The following is a 24,063-nucleotide window of genomic DNA, read 5'->3' on the forward strand; positions in this document are numbered from 1 at the left end:
TAAGTAGTTCTCCCTGTTTGTGTTAGTGCTATTGGGATCTACAAAATCTGTATAGCAGAGATCCTACCATATCATTGGCTGGATAAAGAAAAAAAATCACCACTGAGAGAATGTATTGATTGAAGACTTTATTAGAAGTTTGCATAGAAAAAAGTACGGATACGGTACAGTTTCATTTGGGGGGGGGGGGGGGGGGGGGGGGTTTATTGCGTCACTTATTTTTAATAACTAAAATGTGTTTGTTTTCACAGTGCGGACAAATATCAGTCGGAGCTTCGCTGTGTCATCGTCTCTGTCTCAAATGGTGGGTGAAACGTAACACCTGTTTACTACTGCATCATATTTTAAATTCAGAAATCTGAGGAAGTGGTTTGATGAGTTACATGTGTCATTTTTGTTATTTCCACCTGCAGCGCCTACAACCATGGCCCCCACTACCACAGAACCACTGTCTCGTAAGTCTAACAAAATGATGATACTAAATCTAAAACCAGTAAGACTCCCTAATCGGGAGATAAGCGACCGTAGGTGGACGAATAGGTACCGGCCCGGCTCTCCCGGACGCTCCTAGGCCGAGTTAGGGCATTTTATGTGAGCTGCAGTGGAGGGGGTCCTCCACTGGGGGCGCCACCACTTTTGCATCCGTTCTGGAGCACCAGGAGTGGGTGGTCCCCAGGAATTCCCCGTGAGCAGCCCCGTTGGGGTGGTCATTTGGTCATTTTTGCACATTTGGTCATTTTTTACATATGGGGGTCCCCCAGGGACCTGGGGGTCCCTGGGGCTCGGGGGGTCCTTGGAGGTTGTAGTTTGGCAGGCAAGGGTGTGTGTGCAAAATCTGGCACACACACACACACACACACACACACACACACACACACACACACACACACACACACACACACACACACACACACACACACACACACACACACACACACACACACAGTTGGTATCACTTTAATCCAAGTTGTTAGTTCATAACTACTGGATCAGACTAAACTCTTATAACTACTGGGTTAGACTGAAGTCTTATCTTCATAACTACTGGGTCAGACTAAACTCTTATCTTCACTGGGTTAGACTAAACTCTTACCTTCAGAACGACTGGGTCAGACTAAACTCCTATCTTCATAACCACTGGGTTAGACTAAATTAAAATCTCCTGCGTACAGGAGGATGACGAGAACCTCATCTTCAAAAATGCCATCACCACCGTTGACAACACCAGTGACGTCATCACCCGCACGCACCTTTTGGAGGTGGAGGTCTACTGCCAGTACCCCAAGACTGGCAACGTGACCCTGAGTTACAGCGTCCACAGAAACAACGTCACGGTCCAGGAGAAGGGCTTCGGTACGTTCACCTACCAGTTTGAGTTCTTTCACAGCCGGCGTTTCACCTCCATGATGGACCCACGCTCCTATCCACTGGAGTACGACGTAGGGGACAAGATCTACATGGAGATAGAGGCCTCGTCTTCACTCAACAACACCGAACTGTTTGTGGTGTCCTGCAGAGCTGCGCCGTACGACAACCCCAGCTACCAACCAGCCTACTCCATCATAGAACATGGGTGAGTGCAGTTTACAACACAGCACACACGCATGCACACGCTTTAGTCTTTTTTTAAGCCATATTTAGGCCGTTTCCCAATAGGGGGGAGTGGAGATCACAGCCTGGTTATTTCTGGGTCCTTGGCATTGAACAGCCTAGGAACCTCTGATTTAGGTTATTGTTATTATAGTATTAATGATATTTGAGCTTCCAGTTGAGTAAGTTACAAGCCAGGGGGAATACCACGTAACAGAATACAGCAACATTGTCACACAATGAATTCATTACTGCTTTAAATAATTTCTCTCACATAAATGCCTGCTTTTGTGTGTTCTAAACTGCACAAAAAATGTTATGTTTATGTAATTATACAATTATACTATTTGTATTTTGTGAGAATATACACCACACTCTCTTAGCATCAATAGGTGTTTTGTTCTTGTTTCCAACCAGGTGTACCGTGGACCACACTGTTGAAGTTCTTTCACCACGCCATGAGAGACATTTCCAGTTTTCAATGGAGGCCTTCAAATTCATAGGATCACATGATCAGGTAAACAGGGTTTTTTGTATTTTTATTTTTTTTAATGTTTTGGGGCTTTTGCCTTTAGTAGACTGACAGGAAATGGGGAGAGATGGGGAGTGGCGCGCAGCGACATCTGGTCGGGCTCGGGAATGGAACCAGCGACCCGCTGCAGGCTACACAGAGCCTATGTGGTATGCGGCTGGAACAGTGGACAGGGAACTGTTTAGCTCCAGTGATGGTTCAATTATTTCCACAAAGAAACAAGGTTTTAAACTGTGTTTGTCTCAGGTGTACATCAGCTGTTCTGTTATGCTGTGTGAAGCCGGGAACCCCAACGCCAGATGTTCCAAGGGATGCATCAACTCCACTCAGTCTGGAGCCAACCATCGACGGAAGAGAGAGGCTGTCATTCAAACTGCAAGGCACTACATTTCCCAGGGTCCCCTGCGCTTGAGAAGGTCGTCTGAGATCACAGGTGACTCTGAAACCTTTCTCAAGTCTGTGAAAAAAAGTCAAAACGATGTCTCCCCGGGACTCAAACTAGTGAAGATCTACAAGCTCACAACACGTGGCCATGTAACATGTTGTGAGCTTGTAGATCGGCTATTTTCACTACTTCTTAAAAGTATTTTAAATGGGATTATTTATAAAATAAAAATACAAAACATAATATGACGAATTTTGATTTTTGGGGGGGACTTTTTTGAAAATCTTTTGAAATAAACAAAATGTAGGAACGAAAGGGGTATTTACTCACAACCAATACATATTGGTCTGCGACCCACATGGGTCCTGACCCACTGTTGTTCTATTATGCATGATCTCACAGTGTTGTTGTTGTTGTTGTTGTTGTTGTTGTTGTGGTTTTCCCTCAGCTACCAGCCTGAACCTGAACCTGAACCTGGTCTTCGTGGCTGGATGTCTTCTCACAGTGGTCGCCATGATCTGTGCAGTGGCCATCTACAAGGTCCAGAAGACGACAAGGGTGAAATATGAGCTGCTGCCCTCTACTGAAGGTTAAGGCAGCAATGTGTGTGGTGTCTGACAAGCATAACGACTTCAGCTACACCGCCCCCTTCTGGTGGACCTCTAGTGTTGCCTCCGCACTATAGGGCCGCTGGGCAATTAACCCAACATAATATGTTTGGTTAATGTTCAATATATTATGTCGAAACAGATATATTGAACCAATTTATAACCACTTATAACCCATTAATCAAGGTGATGGGAAGATTGCAGATGCAAAAGTTTCTTTTTTTTTCTTTTTTTTTTGGTTAGACTGTGTTCTTCTGTATACTATAGACCAGTCGTTCCCAAACTGTTTTTATGATGTGGGTGGAACCATGAGATAAAGTGGTACTAAAATTGGCTTCTCTGTATCGTTAACATTTTAGCCCAAAGACAGTGCCCCGTCGCCAACAAAGAGCATTTTGGTATTGCATCTGAAATGGCTTGGAATTAGAGACAGACAGATCATGAAATTTAAATATCCGAGTGGTTGTTTAGACTAAAACCTTATAAAACCGTATTATGGACCAATATTTATACAAAATATATATTTTTGAAAAGCATGGTGGGGGGGGGGGGAATCATCTGAAACATAATTTTATACAATGTGTAGTGGGAGTCCCTGCTTCTTCTCTATAGGCTCTATAGGAGATGATGCAAGAAGAAGGAAAAAGAAACCCAAAAAAAAAACAAGAAGGCCCCTGATATAGAGGGTCTTACTCAAGATGTGAACCCTATTTGACTGGGCAATGAACCTGAGTGACATTTGACATAACGCATACATTATATTTGAGCAATGATCTGTAATAATGTAGAAACCTATAACTACTAATATATACTGTCTCTTTTTTACTAACTCTGATGATTTAATAAAAAGAAAGTGCTGAGCCCTCGTGGCAGGGCTCAGGTGAATGTTCAAATAAATTACCAAAGCATGCTTCTCTGTTTGTGACACTTTATTGGTACATTTTACTTATGTGTGACTGGGAATTCATGTTATAAGCATAACCATACATTTCAATATGCATGTATACTGCTGAACATAGAGAAAATGCATCCGTAGGAGACATTGCAACGCATTGCGAACTTGTAGATTGGCTATTTTTAAATGGCTGGCATATAGGGTTGAAGTGGTTAATGTATGTTTTGTAATACTTATCAACATCTACAGTAAAGTAGCCTAACTCAAGTTTTAAAATAATTGTAGTGGAGTAAAAGTACAATATTAGCCTCTAAGATGCAATGGAGTTGAAGTAAACATATTGAAAATTGGAAATAGTAAAGTAAATAATAATAATACTAATATTCAAAGAGCTTTATTGGCATGAGAAAACATAATTTAACTCATCCTTGCCATGAGTGTGCAGACACAATCATAATAAATCATAATATGTAAAATTCACAAACAATCAGGCTTCCAATTCAAGTAAGAAAGATCATTCTATCTAGACAGAGCATCCTGAATCACTTTTTGACAACATATAGTGTTGCATGGCTTCTTTTACTCGACAGGTCCTTGCTGGTAGCATGACTTTGTGATGACATGGGAAACCAGCCCTGTCCACTACTTTAGTACATTGAATGAATGAATGAATGAATGAATGAATGAATAGTTTTATTTCGATAATCAGTGAGACATTACAAGTCATTTTTGTTTTCGTTTCTTTTTTTTTTAACCTTAACATTAAATGCACACTGTGGGGCAGCAGTGTTTTAAAAAAACAGTTTGGTATGTTTGGTACCATGTTTGATGTTTACCTGGAATTTGTAGCCCACAGAAGCACCAAATAGTTTCTGATTAGACGTTGCTAAGCCAGGAAAGGCAAGAAGCGCACCACCTTGTAGTGTACATGCACTGCGGCGCAGTAGCTCAGCAAACAACACTGTAGTGTAGAGCTCAAGACCCCGGTGTTAGGTAGGAGAGTGTGGAGGGTTCCAGGAGTCCCGAGCTGGTGTTGGCTAGAGTCTAGACCACACTCTCGCATCGCATCGCAGACGTTGATACCAGGCCTGGAATTTGGACATTTTAGAGGCAAGGCCACTTGGCCTCCTTTGTGCCTCTGGCACAAAGGCCAAATACCAGGGCAGGAAGGCCATCAAATAGAACAAGATTTTAGTCCATTGAAAGAATTTGTTGAATTTAAGGTTTAGGGATGATAATCTGCGGTGAAATAGATAAATGATGGTATTTTCAATCTGATCCATGCTCACCATCAAAGATACTGGATTGGTTTAAGATGGGGACTCGGGGGTGTTAAGACTTCAGAATCTCAACAAAAGACACTGGTGTCTACATGACAAGAAAGAGACAGAGGATTAAATGATACAGTCAGCTTTAGGGCATTAAGGCCACTGTGGCCTCAGGTCATTGGTTTGGGGGGCACAAGGCCAAACTAAGGGGCAACGGCGGCCATGGCCTTCATGGCCTCCATGAAATTCCTGCCCTGGTTGATACATTACTGATCGTGCACTTTTTAGTTGCTCTTGGTGGATGAGGGTCAGAGAACTGTAACCTATAATCATAACATTATAGGTTATAGGCTCTCTCTCTCTCTCTCTCTCTCTCTCTCTCTCTCTCTCTCTCTCTCTCTCTCTCTCTCTCTCTCTCTCTCTCTCCAAATCTAAAGTGACAAAAACAAGGAAACAGCTAGGCCGATTATCCATGTTTTACTTTTAACCTCTTGAACCCCAGGAGTCCGCCTAAAATGTATGCCCAAATTGGAACCGTTGTGGACACAAAACTACAATGATTGTGGCTACTCTTGACCCACCAAATGTCAGCTAACCCCTGAGAATTCACAAATGCAGTGTAAAACATCACATTTCTCTTACCAAATTGTCCTGCTGTGATCACTTACCTGGGAAAAGAATCAAAAGATGATTGAAAAAGACCTCCGCCTATGGAAAATTTGCATTCTGAATAGTGAATGAGCCTCAAGACCTTATTGAAAACATATATAGTGAATTGAGAAATTGTCCACCAAGGTGTCATCAATTGATAGGCAAAAGTGTTATGAATATATTCCAAACTATGTAAACTCTACAGATGTTTTAGTGAGAGTAGTGCTGTAATATTAGTAGTGTAGTGTAGACGTTGAGTGAGTAATGATAAAAACAAGTAACAATATAGCTGCAAGCAGCGATAAAGTGTCCAAGGCATAAAAAGCAGGAAAGCAAAAAGGCATCAAGGGAAAGCAAAGAAGAATATCAAAGAAAAACTAGAAGCAGTGTTCTTCCGAACAGGACTCCGGCAGGTCAGGTAGGTTTCTTTTGGCCTAGTGGTGACTCTATAATAGGCCAAAGTGAAAAGGGTGAGGGAAAACGTCTACGCAGTCTCAAAGCTACCAGCAACAGACTGCAAAAGAGCTTCTTTCCACGAACAGTCAGGCACATGAACGAACTGTCAAAAACGAGAAAGATCCAGGGAAAAAAGAATCGCTAGCACCCCCCCCCCCCCCCCCCACCCAGAATTGCACCTACTGTACATACCCCTTACGTTCCCTCCTTGTGAAGTTGAATTGCACCTACTGTACATAAATGCATACTGTGAAGTTGAATATATTAATCTGTTGCACATAGAACACTCTGTGAAGATGTCTACAAAAGTTAAGTAAGTACAGTAAGCAACTACTGGAAAAATATGCTGTTGGCGTATAGAATATGCCAAACTTTTTGCACATGTACATCTGAGGATGCTCTTTTCTTTTCCTGTTGCTCTTTTTGCCTTTAGCACTCCTTTTTAGATTATTATTATTATTATTTTTAGATGTGGTTTGCTGTTATTATATTGTTTTTTTGATATACGACTGCATTGTACTGAAGGATGCCAAACAAAAACAAATTTTACTCTTATGTACCTGTACAAAAGACGTAACAATGAAGTACAACCTTGAACCTTGTTTGGTTACCTGCTATGAGAGGGATTCTGGTGCCTGTAGTTTCCAGGACCACCTCCAGGGGGCAGTGTTTTGCCGTGGGTTCCCTCAGGATGACACAGACCTCGTCTCTCCTTCGTAGACAGTCCATCTTGTTGCCACGGTAACTGACGCACAGCTCAGACAGCTCGCTGGGGAGGATGGGAGAGAAGGCCAGGCAATGCTGCTGGAGTCTGGACCCTGTCTGGGGGCAAACGTTACAAGGTACATACCGTACATTTACTACAGTAAATGTATTTCTTTCTTTCTATTGTATGACAAATTTCATTTTGAAATCAAATTATTTCAAGTTTGATAACAAGTTTTACATCCAGACCCAAGGCATGGCCATGGGTTCAACCTTTGCACCCAATTATGCAAACTTATTCATGGGTCACTGGGAATCCAAGTTCATTCAGAACAGGACTGCCTCCTCCCTCCTAAATAAGGTGATTTTTTGGAAACGATACATTGACGACATATGGTATTTGTTGGTTCAGAAGGCGAACTGGTTGAGTTCAGGCAGTATATTAACAACACACATCCCCCCCCCCCCCAAAAAAAAAGGTACAATAGTCTTGATCCCAAGCTATTAAAAATATCATTACCAAACATTGGAATATTTTGAAATGTGATCCTCATTTGAAAAATATAGCTATGTCACCACCAAGGTTTTGCTTTACGAGAGGAAGGAACATTAGAGACTCTGTGGTTACATCACTTTATAGATCACCAGGTACCAGCTCCAACTGGCTGAGGGAAGAGTTGTGTGGCATCCACCCATGTGGTAGATGCACTCACTCACTGCTCAAACACCTCAACCACTAAAGTTTTTTTTTTTTTTTTTTATCACCCACACACAGGACAGGAATACAAAATTAAAAGCTTTATCAACTGTAATAACACCCATGTGTTATAAACCATGATATGTATCGCGGCATGTTCCAAATCAGACAACGAGAGACACCTTCCACTGCTAATCCTATAATTTTGTGGATCCTGCCGCTTCGTGTCTCATCTCTGCCCCCTTGTGGACAGACATTTATTGCTGATCCTTCTGTCTCTGTCTCACATCAAATACCTGTCATTATCAAATAGAATTCCTTCACATCACTTACATAATAATGATCGCACTGCTGTTGTCACTAATCACATTATATCTCCTCAGTCTTCTAGCAGTTTTCCTATCCCAAACTCTGACTCTCCACTCACTAAAGTCGGTTTTAAGACTAGAAAAGTTCTTGGAATAATTCATTTTAATATCAGAAGTCTCAAATTGAACTATATTAAACTTTTGGTGGTTCAACATGCTTAACAATTTGACAATTAATGTCTAATATTGTCTACAATTGATACAAATTGCTACAAAACCTAACCAAGTCATTTTGGGGCATAAACAATAAGTTGTTCATGCCCCATCATGATTGCATGTTCACATTCTATAATTTTACATTGAGGTGCCCAGATGTCCCTATTGCCCACCTTACCTGTATCCTTACTCAACATAATACACAGTGGAAGGGAAGACCAAGAAGTGTCCCTGTTAAGTTTTAATTTACTGTTGGTTTATAGTTAACACTGGTTAGGATGAAGAAAGACAGTATTGTCATAAATTAAGTGGGTGAACTGTGACCTGCAATAAGTAATGTAAAAGTAAATGATCGCTGAATGCGTCTTCACAATATAGTAAATCTTTACTCACGAAAGGAATTAGTTCATTTGTATTATCCTTCCATAATATATAGCCTCTAAGTCTAGACCTAATACTAATTTAAGTTTATAAAATAAAATAAAACTCTGTATACTATTTTGCAGTGGTGGAAAAAGTACTCAAATGTACTTAAGTAAAAGTATCAATACTACAATGTAAAAATAGCCTACTCTGTTACAAATAAAAGTCAGGAATTAAAAATGTACAAAAGTATTGGCATAAAAATTTACTTAACGTACAAAAAGTAGAAAGACAAAGTAGCCTACTCATTATGCAGAATGTCCCATTTCACAAGATTTCATGTATAGAAATACAGCTTGTAGATCGGCTATTTTCAAATGGCCGAAATGTACCATATATAGGGCTGTTAGTGGAGTAAAAGTACTGAAAATTGGAAATAGTAAAGTAAAAAATAGCTAATAATTTTACTTAAGTACCGTACTTGAGTAAATGTACTTACTTTACCATTGCAATTGTGTAATAATAGTTGTCCCTTACCTATGTAGTCAAAGCTACCAGGGGCCAGCCGCTCGGGGAGGTGAGTGGCAAACAGAAAGCTTGTGAGGAAAGCCAGGGAGATGTGGTAGTAATGCTGCATGTTACTATCATTATCTGTGCAGCCGTCACCCACACACAGGAAGACCTGTCAAAACAATCACAACAGAGACATGTTATGAAACAGTTGCATCACCAATTCACCATCAACACCAGTGATGTATTATGTTTATGTATATCATGAGAATGTTAGTATTTTAAAGGTGTGTAAGTGATATTCGTTGTTCTCGGTACGGTAGAAGAACAGGACCAATGCGGAACCAAAGGACCGTAAGTCATGATATTTAGTTGACTAAAACTCAAATTTTAGATTAAAATATTATAAAAATTAATTGTATTCAAAAGACTACAGTATGACTAAAACCGAATCAACATTTGCTGTCAAAATTAACACTGGGAATTGATGATCGGCATCCTGTATAGCAGGGTTCCCCAATTAGTTTTCCCCAAGGGCCGAATTATGTCTAGGGTACCAAGCCGAGGGCCACACCATTGCAGGGGGCGACGCCGGCGTTCCCGCTACTCCAGCGACAGTTCAGATATCGTCACTGTCGGGTGAAAATCTTGTATGTCCAAAACCGTTCATTTTGATTTATCATTTATTAAATTATTTAAACTAGTGAAAACAGCCGATCTACAAGCACACAACGCCTCGCACCACAAGGTGTTGTGTGCTTGTAGATCTGCTGTTTTCACTACTTTTGTGCGACGGCCATGTATGATGAAGCACGGCTTTACTTTGCGAAAGAACATACAAATTTGGAGATACGAGGTTTCCACTCGACAACGACGATATACTGGTGTTGTTGCTGCTCTTATACCACCATTATTACTGGGGTTGGTGGGGGCCAGACAGTAGTCCCCGGCGGGCCGCCTATTGGGGAACCCTGCTGTATAGTATCATAGCCCACCCACCCTTGCCCTGTGCCTTTTCATACACAGGTGCATATAACGCCAAAATAATGTAATCGGAATGGACAGACACAACAGTGTGTAGGGGGAAGGGGCATGTCTCCTGGAAGAGATTTGGGTCTCCACCGAGCACTCGTTTCTAGTTATAATGTGCAAGGGGTCAATATTATGTCTGTACACTTACACATGTATCAAAGACTAGGCCTTGTCTGTGGCAAATCTTAGATTTTCTGTTTTACACACCATTATAATGTTCTTATTTTAACCATCATACCAAATTGCTGAATGTCAGTCTGCAGGTTTTCTTCGGAAGATGTATGATGACACTGATTTACTACGTCTCTATGGCACATTATGAGTCCGCTAGTACTAGTGGTTCTCAAACTTTTTATTTGCAACAGTGTTGATTTCGTCGACTAAAACTATGACTAAAAATGTTTGTCGACTGCGTTCTTTTCACTGACGAAAACTAAATAAAAACTAAATAAAAACTAAGCTGTGATGACTAAAACTAAGACTAAATATATTGACAATTTTGTCAACAAAATAAAAACTAGACTAAAACGTTAGGGAGGGACTAGTGGAGAAGAGAGCCATTTTATATTTGGTTGCTCTCAGGTTTTGCATGCTGAAAATAGCAGATCTAAAAGCTCACAACGCATCGCGCTGCGATCGGCTATTTTCAGCACGCAACCAAGTGTAAAATCTATCAAGGCCTGCCAAAATACATTTCAGTTGACTAAATCCACTGTAGATTTAGTCGACTAAAATCGTATGATATTTAGTCGACTAAAATTAGACTAAAACCAATACTTTTCAGGTGACTAAATCATGACTAAAACTAAAAGACATTTTCTTAAAAAAAAAAATTGACTAAAATCAAAATTTGCTGTCAAAAACAACACTGATTTGCAAGAACCCCCATAACTAAAGAGTTACATACTTGTTATGGTCATTCAAGGCTATATCTTTATGTGTTACTGGTAATATTATTGCCTGCTCAAAATCTATTTTTTACAAAAATGTCCACCACAAGCCGGCAGAGACGGTTTAGGTGTGTGAAGTGTATGGTAGTGGTGGTCTTTCTTACCCTATAGAATAGAGGAAGTGTATGGTAGTGGTGGTCTTTCTTACCCTATAGCATGCGCGCAGGGGGTAGGGGGGGACGGGGGGGATTAACACCTCCACTTTTTTTGGGTGGGGGGGATATCCCCTCCAGTGTTCAGGAACTCTTTAAATTTTTAAAATCGCTTCATAATTGCCCGATCTATGAGGAATCAATCTGCAGTTTTGCTTTGCTTCATATAGATGCGTGATCGCTGATCGCGATGCGTCATGCCAATTTAGCCAAATAAGAAAAGAAAAAAGCTCTTGAAGCACTATAGGCTATACATGGCATGTTGACAGCTTTTAGGTCTAAATATGTTTTTTTCGGACACACACATGTACAGTAGGCCTATGTGCTACAGTTCAAGGACATGCAGCAGCCATCTGGCTGCCATTACCTAGGCGCTGAATTAAGTAATTAAACAGCCCTATTCTTTTACATCTCTGTCATTTTTGGTCTAATTTTACAAGTGTAAATTTCTAAATAATAAATGAAATGTATTTATTATTACTGTACTCAATATCAAACTAAATCAGGTGGGATATGTTTTATTTCGTTTAATTAGGCTACTGGTTCCATCAGATTCCCTTTTTTTTGGCAGGAGGCCGCCGTTCCGTAGCCTATTAATTAATAGGCCACTATGCGTCCATTGTTCACTCAACAAGGCCAGCCTATGTCACACTGACACGCTGGCATGAGATGAGAGAGACAAATAGATATGTGGACGTGACAAAAAAAAATATTATATTAATATAGCCTTCTCTCTCTCTCTCTCTCTCTCTCTCTCTCTCTCTCTCTTTCTCGCCTTTTTTTCTCTATACGCAAACAATGTCGGTTCTAATAAAACAGACCTTATTGAGTGTGAGATATTTACAAGCATGATATCACTGTGATATGTGAATAAGCATTAGCCCCCCCCATCCTCTGGTTTTATGCCAGTTAAATGGAATGACGGACAAGCTTCTGATTGGTGAATGTACCTACAGCGGTCATGCCATCGGTTTCCTCACACGTTTCCATGAAAACACACCCATGAATAATTTTTCACGTGGTGAGCGCACAATTACGATCATCGCAAATCACATAATCAGCTGCTGAGCGTTATTCATGCGTCAAACGCGATCGTCGCCCTCTAGAGGCACAGTCCCACCAGTGCAGTGCAGTCAGCTCAGCTCAGCTGTTCTGAATGAGTTTAATTAATGCAACGCGATAGTGACAAGCAGGCAGGCAGTGGCAGAAGGAGACCGTCATTGCAGGTGCTGGACCTGCTGCTGGTGTGTGTAGGCTAGTCTCACATCATTCTCAGTCAAAAAACCAAAAAACGATAACGTCGTTCTTTAAATCAAGCAACAATGTAAGTACCTTTGAACAGATGCATAATGGAAATGCTATTTCGTTTGTCAACACATTTTAAGTTACGTTTCCTCTTGTTTCTGTGGGGGGGATACAGTAACAAGAAAAAAAATGCCTTGAAATCTGCGTAAAACAACTGTGTAATTCAGCTCAAGTGGAGGGGATATGTCCCCCCTCCTCGGGGCAAAAGTGGGGGGGATATCACCAAAAGTGGGGGGGATACCCCAAAATTTTTATAGCGTGCGCACATACCTCCCAGATGTGTCCCCTTCACTTTTAAAATGCCTCCTGCGCCCCTGCCCTATAGAATAGAGGAATGCTGTCAAACAGGTAGGGGTAAGCAAAGGCCACAACACGGAGAGCCTTTCCAAACTTTGGACGGGACTCTGGGGTTCTGTTAAATAAGAAAAGGGACTATTACAATCCACAGTGGAGAAAAAAGGCAAACAAAAACAACAAATAGAACAAAAACAGATGAGATAAAAATGTGTAATTTCTGCTTGTAAAAGCATCTTATTGTAGAATGTAATAAAAGAAACAAGACACAAACAAAACAAACAAAAAACAATACTGGTTAATAATTGAGTATCTGGCATCACCAGTGACACAAACTAATTTTGTAATGCTAGCATTTTAGTTTTGAGCTGATTTAGGAATGGCAAGACTGCACTGTAGTGAAAGGTTGGGTGCGACTTTTTTGGTCACATTTAAAAAAGTACGTTCAGAATGCTATTGCTAATCACAACCACATTTAAAAGACCTCTGTGTGACATGTTAAATATACATTTTGTGTGCCAAAATTGGTTTTGTTAAACATGGATAAAGTTCTTTTATAGTTTATTATTTGTGCAGCACCATACTCTGGGAAAATGCAGAAATATGGATCTATTATAAATGTGTGGCCAATTGTCTCACATCTTCCATGTGACAGACTAAGCCTAAATCTGTCTCATTCTTATCATTCTCATAACAAGATGAAATTATCAAACAACCAGCTCTAGGAATCTCTCTGACGCACAACCTTTTCAAACACAGACACTTGTATTATCATTGTCAACAGATTAGCTAAACCAGATTTGAATGAAACATGATTTAGAGTTCATTTGATTTCCAACTGATAGTTCATAATATGCTACTGTATATTAAATATATAGAGTCTCAGTCCTTATACTATGTATGACCCAGCTGAAACCACCTTAAAGTTATGTTTTAGGGTGGGTCTCTTTGTTCAAGGCTGGGTAACACCCATTCCACTGAAAAGCAAGTTGCTCAATTGGACGCTACAAAGAGTAAATCTTTCTTTTATGAAATACAAGATATATGTTTTATGTGCAATCACATATCACTTTCTGAAGATAATGGGTTCATTATTTTTGCATATTGTTTTGTGTTGCTCAGTGAAAATTGTGAGAATATATTGTATCCTTTTTCTACAACATTTCGTAGTAATAAAACTAATTTCAAGCAAACGTGAGAAGCAATGTTGGAACGTGGCAAATTGAAAAGAACAGAACAGTAAATGATGTTGCCTTTACCTTTTCACGATGTACTGGTTGTATTGTAGGAACGGTAAGCCAAGCCTTAACAGAGACAGGAGGAAAAGTTATTAAAGCATCACATCAAGCATTACCAAAACAATAACAATGGCACCATGTTTGTACATCATGCAGGGGCGTCACACCAAATTCTGGGCCCTGGGTACAAGGATTCACTGCGGGCCCCCCATGAATGTTAACTATTGAAAAATAGCAGATATACAAGCTCACAGCGCGGCACCGAGTGCTGCGCTGCGAGCTTGTAGATCTGCTATTTTTTTTAAATTGTGAAAATGTGTGCAAGAAACCCATGTTTCCATGTCAGTGATGCTCAAACCTTTTCATGCGAAGGACCCCCAAAATGATATAAATTTGGCCACGGACCCCCATCTCAAAATATTTAGTTCCAGGGACCCCCCCCCCCGGAAGCAAAATTTGAGTTACAAATGTTCGCCGTGTAGTGGCCGTATCATTTTAAAAATTATTTAAACTAGTGAAAACAGCCGATCTACAGCTGATCTACAAGCACACAAGCCGATCTACAAGCACACAACGCCTCGCAGCGCGAGGCGTTGTGTGCTTGTAGATCGGCTGTTTTCACTACTTTTGTGCGACGGCCTTGTATGATGAAGCACGGCTTTACTTTACGAACTTACACATTTGAAACTTGGAGATACAAGGTTTCCGCTCGACAAAATTGACACATTTTATAGAGCTTTTTCTTTATTTAGAGAGCCGAGATGCTTCCCATTTTAAGGTCTATAACATTTGTATCATGGTGGACCCATGGGAAGAACTAACTGGTTACATGCACCATCAAATTAAATCGGCACCGTAGCAGAGGTCTGACTGTGTACAGTGTACTACTGATCACATTTTACACATGCAGTTGAACGCAATGCTCACAACAGGTGCAAGTATAACACAAGCATAATCAGAATTAACGTAATTGTCGCATCAAACGATTACGGGTGTAAGAGTGGGTGATTTTTGTGCAAGCTCTCGACGTTGCAGTTACAGGAGGAGTTAGGATCAGGAGGAGAGAACACAATGCACAAGCAAAACAATATGTACGCAATGCTGGTTATTACCGTAGTTTAAGTCTTATTAGAGTGTAAAAGTGGCTGTAAGGATACGAGTTAAGAGTTAAATCATCACCAGGGTTGTAGGATGCAATGTTTTGCATTTTGTTCATATACATGTATCAGTTCTTATCAGGTAGCTCATATCAGGACTGTCGGGTGTGTGCCGTAGGCCTATTTGGACACTGTTTCCATATCTCAGTGCGCTTCATTAACAAATCAACGCTATGTGTGAGTTTCCCCATCATAGCACTGAGTTGACTAATTGAGGCAACACATTGGAGAGTGTTAAGCAGAGACCAGCTCATTAGCGTCTGACTGCAGGCATACAATTCCACACCAGGTCCCAGGACACACACACACACACACACACACACACACACACACACACACACACACACACACACACACACACACACACACACACACACACACACACACACACACACACACACACACACACACACACAGCTTGATACTCATGTACACACACACACACACACACACACACACACACACACACACACACGATACTCACCCTCCCTGGACCATACAGTCAAAACAAGTATCATCTCAGTGGGGAGGACGGGTGGGACCACTAACTAACCACTAACACACTCCCCATTCTCAGAAACAAACAGTAAGAATGCAGTCTTTCTTAAAGAAGGTACTGTACATACAGTACATGTCTACGGCAGCAGATCACAATGAATCATGCATTCATGGAATTCATGCTACGATGGGTGTATTCTAATTGTTTGTTCTCTCTAGACACACACGTGCGCGTGCACGCACACACACACACACACACGCGCGCACGCACGCACGCACGCACGCACGCGCGTGCGTGCCCACACCCCAAGAAATTCATTCATTCTTTCTTTCTTTCTTTCTTTCTTTCTTTCTTTCTTTCTTTCTTTCTTCCTTTCTTCCTTTCTTTCTTTCTTTCTTTGTCTCAATCACTGTCTCAATCACTGTCTAAATCTGATGACAAATGATCGCCACCTTACGTAAACGTAAACTGGTTGAAATGCTTTTATTGTTGTGTCTGTAACTATGTATTGTTTTAGCCAAGTTCCTCTAGGATCCCTGACCCCGGGCCGAGGTACTGACCTGTAACCAACGGTTAAATGTAATACTAGAGAGCTATTATGCCTGAGGGCTTTGCTGCACACAGGAGACCAGTGAGAACAAGGAGAATCTAGGAGATCTAAAGAATTAGTCACCCTGGGTGTTGTTGCGCTGTCGTTCCAAACAAACAATGAAAGTGTCCTAAAGGTTGGTCAAATTATAATGATACAATGCACATTTTGTGCAAAAACCTGGTACAATGAACTATAAAATAGGGCTTAAGTGGCTAAGTAGACTAGTCAATTTAGTCCATTATAAGAAATGTACTGTATATACAGTATATTAGATCAGATTTGTTGACGCAAAGTAATATAACTGCAGGTTGAAGTATATTAGCCCAAGATTGTTTGAAGACCTACAGTAACTGCTTTTTTTGGTGTGCAGACCGGTCTGCACGTGTTTCATTGTTTCGCAGGGGTGACTTATTATTATGCAAGGGTGGCTTGGACATGAGAAACTGGTTTATTCACATGCCAGAGAAATGCCAGTATAAAGAACTTACGCAAGTGCAGAGGAATCTGAACCCTAATTATGCAAACTTTTCATGTTTCTCCCAAATGATGTGTCATGTGGGAGAAACTTGATTTCATTTGTATAAAATAGATTTTCCACAGACATACAAAATGCAGACAATGATATTACCAGAAACACAAAGAGCTAGCCCTGAATGCCCATAACAGGTCTGTAACTCTGAGAGTGTTCAAATGGAACCAAACACATCAGAGTGTTGCCTCCCCTCCCTACCTTCAAAACCACCCTGAAAACCCACCTGTTTGCAATTGCCTTTCCCAGTTGACTTTGTGTGAACTCTTGTTTTTAGTGTTTTATTGCTTTTATCTGTTATCGCACTTTCCAATCTTCTTTTTCCTAATAAAGTTGTTGTTGTCACCTACCCTCTCCCCCAGCCCCCCACACACTTGTAATGCGACTTCATGGGTCCATTTGGTTCCATTTGTACACTCGCAGAGTTATGGGGTCCTTACAAATAAAACGTTTGAACAAGTTTTTTACTATTTTGAAAAACCTTTTAAAATCTATATAGCCGATCAACATCGACATGTTGTGAGCTTGTAGATCAGCTATATGAACTATTTAAAAATTATTCTCAAAATAGTAAAAAAAAAGGCGAAGAAGTTTAGCGATAAGTGGGAAGGCATGGACGAAAATAGGGCCCATAGTGTCATAATAAATCAGTGTCATTGTCATACATATTCTGGAGAAAACCTGGAGACTTGTCCATTTGTCCATGTACGGACATATTGATGACCCCTGCTACTGAGAACTATAGGCCTTCTTGAATCACAGCAGATAACATGAGAATCCAATTCATCAGCTCACAGCACAACAGGAAAGGGCCCTGGATGGAATCTACACAAGAATGCTACGAATGTCACATATGGACGGACTCATCAGAAATGTGGTCCTCCACTGGGACCTACCATGGGTCACAGACAAGGTCAGAGAGAGAAGGATGAGGCTGGCAGGACACTGCGTCGGACTAGTGGCAAGCAAACTGACACTGTGGGAGCCAACCCAGGGCAAAGCCAGGAAAGGCAAGAAGCACACCACCTACGCAGATGCCATGCGGTGTGACAGCGGAGCTAACAACACTGCAGAGCCCAAGACCCTGATGCTAGACAGGAGGGTGTGGAGGGTCCTGAGCTGGTGTTGGCTAGACTAGTGTTTCTCAAACTTTTACAGTTCAAGGTCTGCTCTTAAGTACAGACTTGCATGGGTCAATTTAGACCCCCTAAAGCAGGTTTCCCCAATAGGCGGCCCGCGGGCCATTTGCGGGCCATTTGCGGCCCACGGGGGCTACTGTCTGGCCCACACCAACCCCCCAGTAATAATGGTGGTATAAGAGCAGCAACAACACTAGTATATCGTCGTCGTCGTCGGGTGGAAATCTTGTATCTCCAAATTTGTACGTTCTTTTGCAAATCATACAAGGCCGTCTCACAAAAGTAGTGAAAACCGTAGATCTACAACCACACAACGCTTGTAGATCGGCTGTTTTCACTAGTTTAAATAATTTAAAAAATTACGAATTCAAAACGAACGGTTTTGGACATACAAGATTTTCACCCGACAACGACGATATCTGAACTGTCGCTGGAGTAGCGGGAACGCCGCCGTCGCCCCCTGCAATGCTGTGGCCCTTGGCTTGGTACTCTAGACATAATTCGGCCCTTGGGGAAAACTAATTGGGGAACCCTGCCCTAAAGGAACCCACAAAGTCCCTGGTATCCACTTTGAGAACCACTGGTCTAGACCGACCACACTCGCATTGCATTGTATCGCATCAGCAGCTCATCTAGCAAATATTATTCTAACAACTTCTTTAAAAAGTTAAGGCACTGAGATGAGGTAATCACATTAACACTGAAAAAGCCAATTCCTCTTGCGTTAACAAACAAAGGCAGGGGACTCACAATGTCACGTGGATGATGGACTGCAGAAGTCTAGGTATCATTCATTCTCCATGCTCAAGCAATTACGGAAACACTGAGAAACATGCAGAAGAAGCCTTGCATCTCCACATTTCAACTTTTTATGTTTCATGTCCATTAATGTCCTACTTCGTCATACCAGTCAGTGTCACACAAAAGTAGCAAAAATAGATGATCTACAAGCTTGCATCGTTTCGCAACACCTCTGCTATTCTTTGGGGGAAAAAGAAAAACACATACTGTATACCAGGGTTGGGCAACCTTAGGCATGGGTGCCAACATTGGCACAATGGAAGATCACTGGCACACTGGCAGAAGTGTGAGAGAGCCCACACATCTACCGGTATATGGAACTTACTGCCTGCATATCATTCTACATTCATTCAAGCTTATAGCTTTGATTGGGGAGAGACTGACTAGTCTGGGAGACAGTCTGGGAGAGTGGGTTATTGCTTGAGTCTAATGATCATTAAGCCTACATCCTAATGTAAAATAATATACAGTATTTCTAAAGAGGAATGACAAAAATAAAGGTTGTATTTTGCAGCCTGTCCAAATCAACTGGAAATATGATATTTTGATGTGTTATGGCACACTGACTATCAAGAAAATGAAAACATGGCACTTCATGTCAAAAAGGTTACCGACCCCTGCTGTATACTGTACATGTATATATTGAACCATTGAACAGTACCAACAAGAGCGTGTGCCTAAATATCCTTTGGAACACATGTTCTTTTTCTCCTCCATTTTCTGAAAAGTAGGCTAATCGTTTTGGGCATACAAGGCTTCCACTCGTCGGCAATGGTAATTATGAAACATTTAGGCTAACTTTGTAACAGACTGATGATAAGTAGGGATGGGTATCGTTCACCTTTGAATCGATACGATACCTTTTTTGATACCTGGGAATCGATACAATACCCTTTTCGATACCATTTTCGATACTTTTTATTTAAGTTTAACTTCTCTACCGCTGCTGCGGTAGAGCATAGGTGATGATGATGATCACACAGTGTGGCGGAGCGGAGAGTATAGACGTTGGATAATCGTCATAATAAACATTATAGGCTATTGTCGGCTATTTTCCACAGTAACGAGTGTAGCCTACTAAAGCAGTCATTAAACTCTCAGTTAAACTCTGTTAAGATGCGACCGGCCAGGGGTGAGTATCGAAACGAGGTATTGTTCGTTTTTACGTGAACCGATACCCGATAGTATCGACGTCATGCAATCGATACCATTAAAAGTATCGCAGACGATACCCATCCCTAATGATAAGACATTTCACTTTGTGACAGACTGACTGAGCAGGTATAAAACATTTAACTTGTGACAGACTGACTGACCAGGTATGAAACATTTAACTTGTGACAGACTGACTGACCAGGTATGAAACATTTAACTTGTGACAGACTGACTGACCAGGTATGAAACATTTAACTTTGTGACAGACTGACTGAGCAGGTATGACACATTTAAATTGTGACAGACTGACTGACCAGGTAGGCAGAAAGTGTGTCCAGATGTTGAGCGTCTCGTTGGTCATCTGGAAGAGGCTGAGGATGCAGTCTGTGGCTGAGCTGCAGGGGTGGCGGTAGCCAGAGATGATGCTGTCCTCATGGAACACCTGACCCGAGAAAACACGCTGTTAGGTTCTCACAACGGTCAACGCACTGATTTTGGACTTTTTGTTTTTTTCTTTTTTCTTTTCTTTTCTAGCACCTGAACTCAGTGGTTCTCAACCTTTTCAGGCAGCGACCCCCAAAATAATAATATTTTAACTGGGGACCCCCCACCCTGACGAGCACTAAGAGTAACTGTTGAGGCATTACATTTTGTGTAACACGGTTCTATTGTGAAAATAGCAAATCTACATGCATGTAGATCGGCTATTCTCACAATTTCTGCTTACATAATATTTAACAATTTGACAAATGTTTAATTTGTCATTTTGGAGGTGTTAAAATGTCCTTAAATTGTCACTTTAGAAATGTGCAGATACCCTCTCTACACTTAAACCTTGAGTTGGTTTGTTTACTGTTGAGTGAGAAAACAATGTTGCACATTAAGTTAATCATCTGGGTATCCCCCAAAATAATGGGGACCACCCTGGGGGTCCCGACCCACAGGTTGAGAACCACTGCCTTAACTAACGTCCTCAAGTACAGTCAGTATACATCTGCTGCTTTACGTCTTATCTCAGGTACTAAGTGTATATGTAGATCATGTGTTTTCTTTGATGGATCACCTTTCCCCCCTTGCCCTCGACCTCCCCTTCTTCTTATTCCCTCCAGATTTGATTTATTTTTGTATTTCTCTCTATTTATTCATTCTTATTCTTATTACTCTCTATGAAATAAATATCCCAAATATTATATTATCAACAACATTATTATAGCCATATCAACGTGCTTTGAGAACATTTCTTTCCATTATCTAGCCGCTATCTATCCATATTTCGCTATCGATTCACCTCTCAGAGTCAGCATGTTTAAATGTCAGCATACAGATGTAGCGAATAAGAAGAGAACTTACTTTGGGCACTTGGTTGATGGTGAAAACACGTGGTAATCTGATGAGGCTGAGCATTGTTATTATGTGAGGGTGCAGCCTGACGGTGCCTTGATTCACTGAAGTATAACAAGTGAGCTGAACTGGACTGTCACCTGCTGGGACGACCTCTGCCTTTATAAGCGTGTTGTTGCCATGCCGCTCAGACGGTCCCGCCCCCTCTTCTTACATCTCACCTATCCTCAACCAACGAGAATATCCAGTATGTACCTGGGACACACCCCTTCTCGGCCACACCTCCCTCCCTCCCTCACTGTAAATAGTGCACTTGGCTGGCCATTCATATAAATAGTTGTTTCTGCTTGATCTGAAGTAATAAAATTACTATACTGTCTATTCATTGATGTAACCTACTTCAATCAGCTTACTTCAAAGTAAATCTGCCTTATTTAGGATCAAAGTACATTTTTAGCTTGATAAGAAAGTGCATTTTCAGGTTCCTTTGAATTCACGTGATTCTGACGTCATCAGGTTCAGTCCTGTTTGGTACCGCCTTCGTATAAATATCCGCCATCTTGTATTTTTGTCCGCACTGTAGCTGTTTGCATTGGGAAGACGGACGGCGGGTAATTCAAATATTCACAAACAACGGTAAGAAATATGAAATGTTTTAATAAAATATCCATTATTTTAATGTCCATTATTTTATGTTAAAAAGACCAGCCATTGTTTTACAAATCTCGCTGTTTCCCCGTTTTTATGACTATAATAATATAATATAATTTATGTCACAACAACTCACTAAGTATTGCAATGAACTAACATGAACTGTGGCCGATATATTTACATTTTCTATGCATGCTGCAGTATTTGCTGGAGTTTTTCAAAAGCATTTTAGGCATGTTTAATTAATATTATGTGCTTTGTGGTGGTGGATAATGCTAACGTTAGCATAGGGTAACAACCAGCTACCACTGCACAGTTAGCTTGAATCAGCGTTCCCGCGTGTACCACCGATAGCGTATTTATCAAGCACGGTGCGTGTCGCCGTGTTGTGAAGTTGTGGGTTTATTAAATTAGGTTAGTGGTGGTGTGAAATGAACGCAAGTTGTCTTGTTAGTTTGGTTGTTTTGGGCTCGCTAACCGGCCGGGGGCTATAGCATAGAGCCGGGGCTTTTCGCCTTTATTTCCGGTCCGTGCGGGAAACGGAAATGGAATTTTAGCATGCGTGTAAGTGTATGCAGAAATGGCCGGATACAGTTTGTGAGTTGGTGCGATCTAAAACGGATGCACGCAATGGACATTAACTAGGCACCGGCTAGAGCAGGACCAGAGCTAGCTACAGAGCTAGCTAGAGAGAGGGGCGGCAACCCGCGTTTTGTTTTGTTTTGTTTATCGAGCTCATAAATCGTCTCTTTTAGCCCTATATACAGTGGTGGGGGGGAAAGTATTGAAATGTTTTACTTAAGCACAAGTATAAATACTGCAATGTAGAAATACCCGGTTACAGTTACACGTACGTCTGGAATTCAAAATGTAAGTCTTAGGGCACCCCTCCTGGGGATATAGAGACTCAGAACCGGGCGGCGAGGTGCCGACGCGGCTCCTTCTCGCGTCCGACCGAGGGGCCTCGGCCTCGGCCGTCACGTCGAAGCGGCCGGGGACCCCCCGGAGCTCCGGGGACCCCTGCGGACCCCCGCGCCGCCGCTCGGCGGCGCCGTTCAGGAGTGTCCGATTGACTCGCCACTTTTTGGGGCTGGCTGTTAGTGTATGAATGTGGTGGAATCTCAATTTACTGAAGTACTAAAAGTAAAAGTACAAAATAACCGGTATTTGAATATAGCTGATCTACTAACTCACGTTGTGAACTTGTAGATCATCTATTTTCAAATGGCCTAGGTGTACAATGTGGCTACCTCCTGTATTATTGCCAGACCCAGGGGGTCGGCCTACATAAGGCTTTGTCGGTCTGTCGGTCTGTCGGTCGGTCGGTCGGTCCCTCTTTTCCTCAGTGTCCCTCTTTTCCTCAGTGTGCCTGTGTTTGCCTCTGACTGCTCATCTGCCCCTCCCTTCCCTTGCTCGGCTGATTGCCTTGAGTGCCGTCACCTGTACGGGACCAGCTGAGTTGAGTTGGCTGACGAGCTGCTGAGACTATAAATTCCTGTGTGTTCATGTGTTAGTTCAGTGCTGCAAAACATTTGCCCCACAGCCATACTAGTGAAAACAGCCCATCTACAAGCTCACAAACATTTCCAGCTGCTCAGCCTATAAAATCCTGTGTGTTCATGTGTTAGTTCAGTGCCATACTAGTCAAAACAGCCGATCTACAAGCTCACTACGCTTTGTTGCTGAGACTATAAAATCCTGTGTGTTCATGTGTTAGTTCAGTGCCATACTAGTGAAAACAGCCGATCTACAAGCTCACTACGCTTTGTTGCTGAGACTATAAAATCCTGTGTGTTCATGTGTTAGTTCAGTGCCATACTAGTTTTCATTGCGGGTCTGGCACAACCAGGTGACCTGGTCTAGTTTATGATATATCTATGGATTAAACCTAATGTAAGAAATAAACATCTACAAGCTCAAAGTGTGACAGTTTCACATTGTATAATAATTTCAACTTTTTGACAGCAGGAGGAGGAGCAGGATTGTTCACTTATGCTTTTGGTTGTGACAAATGGATGTTGAATAGGCTATAGTTTCAACACCC

The 24,063-nt window shown here is 41.5% G+C and overlaps 1 protein-coding gene across 1 annotated transcript; it reads right to left on the reverse strand.

Annotated features, from left to right (window-relative positions):
- Window positions 1-3,143: 3,143 nt before the first annotated feature.
- Window positions 3,144-21,431, reverse strand: LOC308288062 (membrane progestin receptor gamma-A-like; the record flags this gene model as incomplete). The annotated part of the gene is made up of 7 exons (XM_080729405.1): window positions 3,144-3,197; window positions 7,040-7,203; window positions 9,212-9,356; window positions 12,942-13,035; window positions 14,177-14,221; window positions 20,342-20,469; window positions 21,378-21,431. 7 exons carry the CDS (start codon window positions 21,429-21,431, stop codon window positions 3,144-3,146), a joined length of 684 nt encoding a protein of 227 aa, XP_080585531.1.
- Between the last annotated feature and the right edge of the window lie 2,632 nt (window positions 21,432-24,063).

The sequence above is a fragment of the Nannobrachium achirus genome (assembly GCF_963921795.1).
Source record: "Nannobrachium achirus genome assembly, chromosome: 7".
NCBI lineage: Eukaryota > Metazoa > Chordata > Actinopteri > Myctophiformes > Myctophidae > Nannobrachium > Nannobrachium achirus.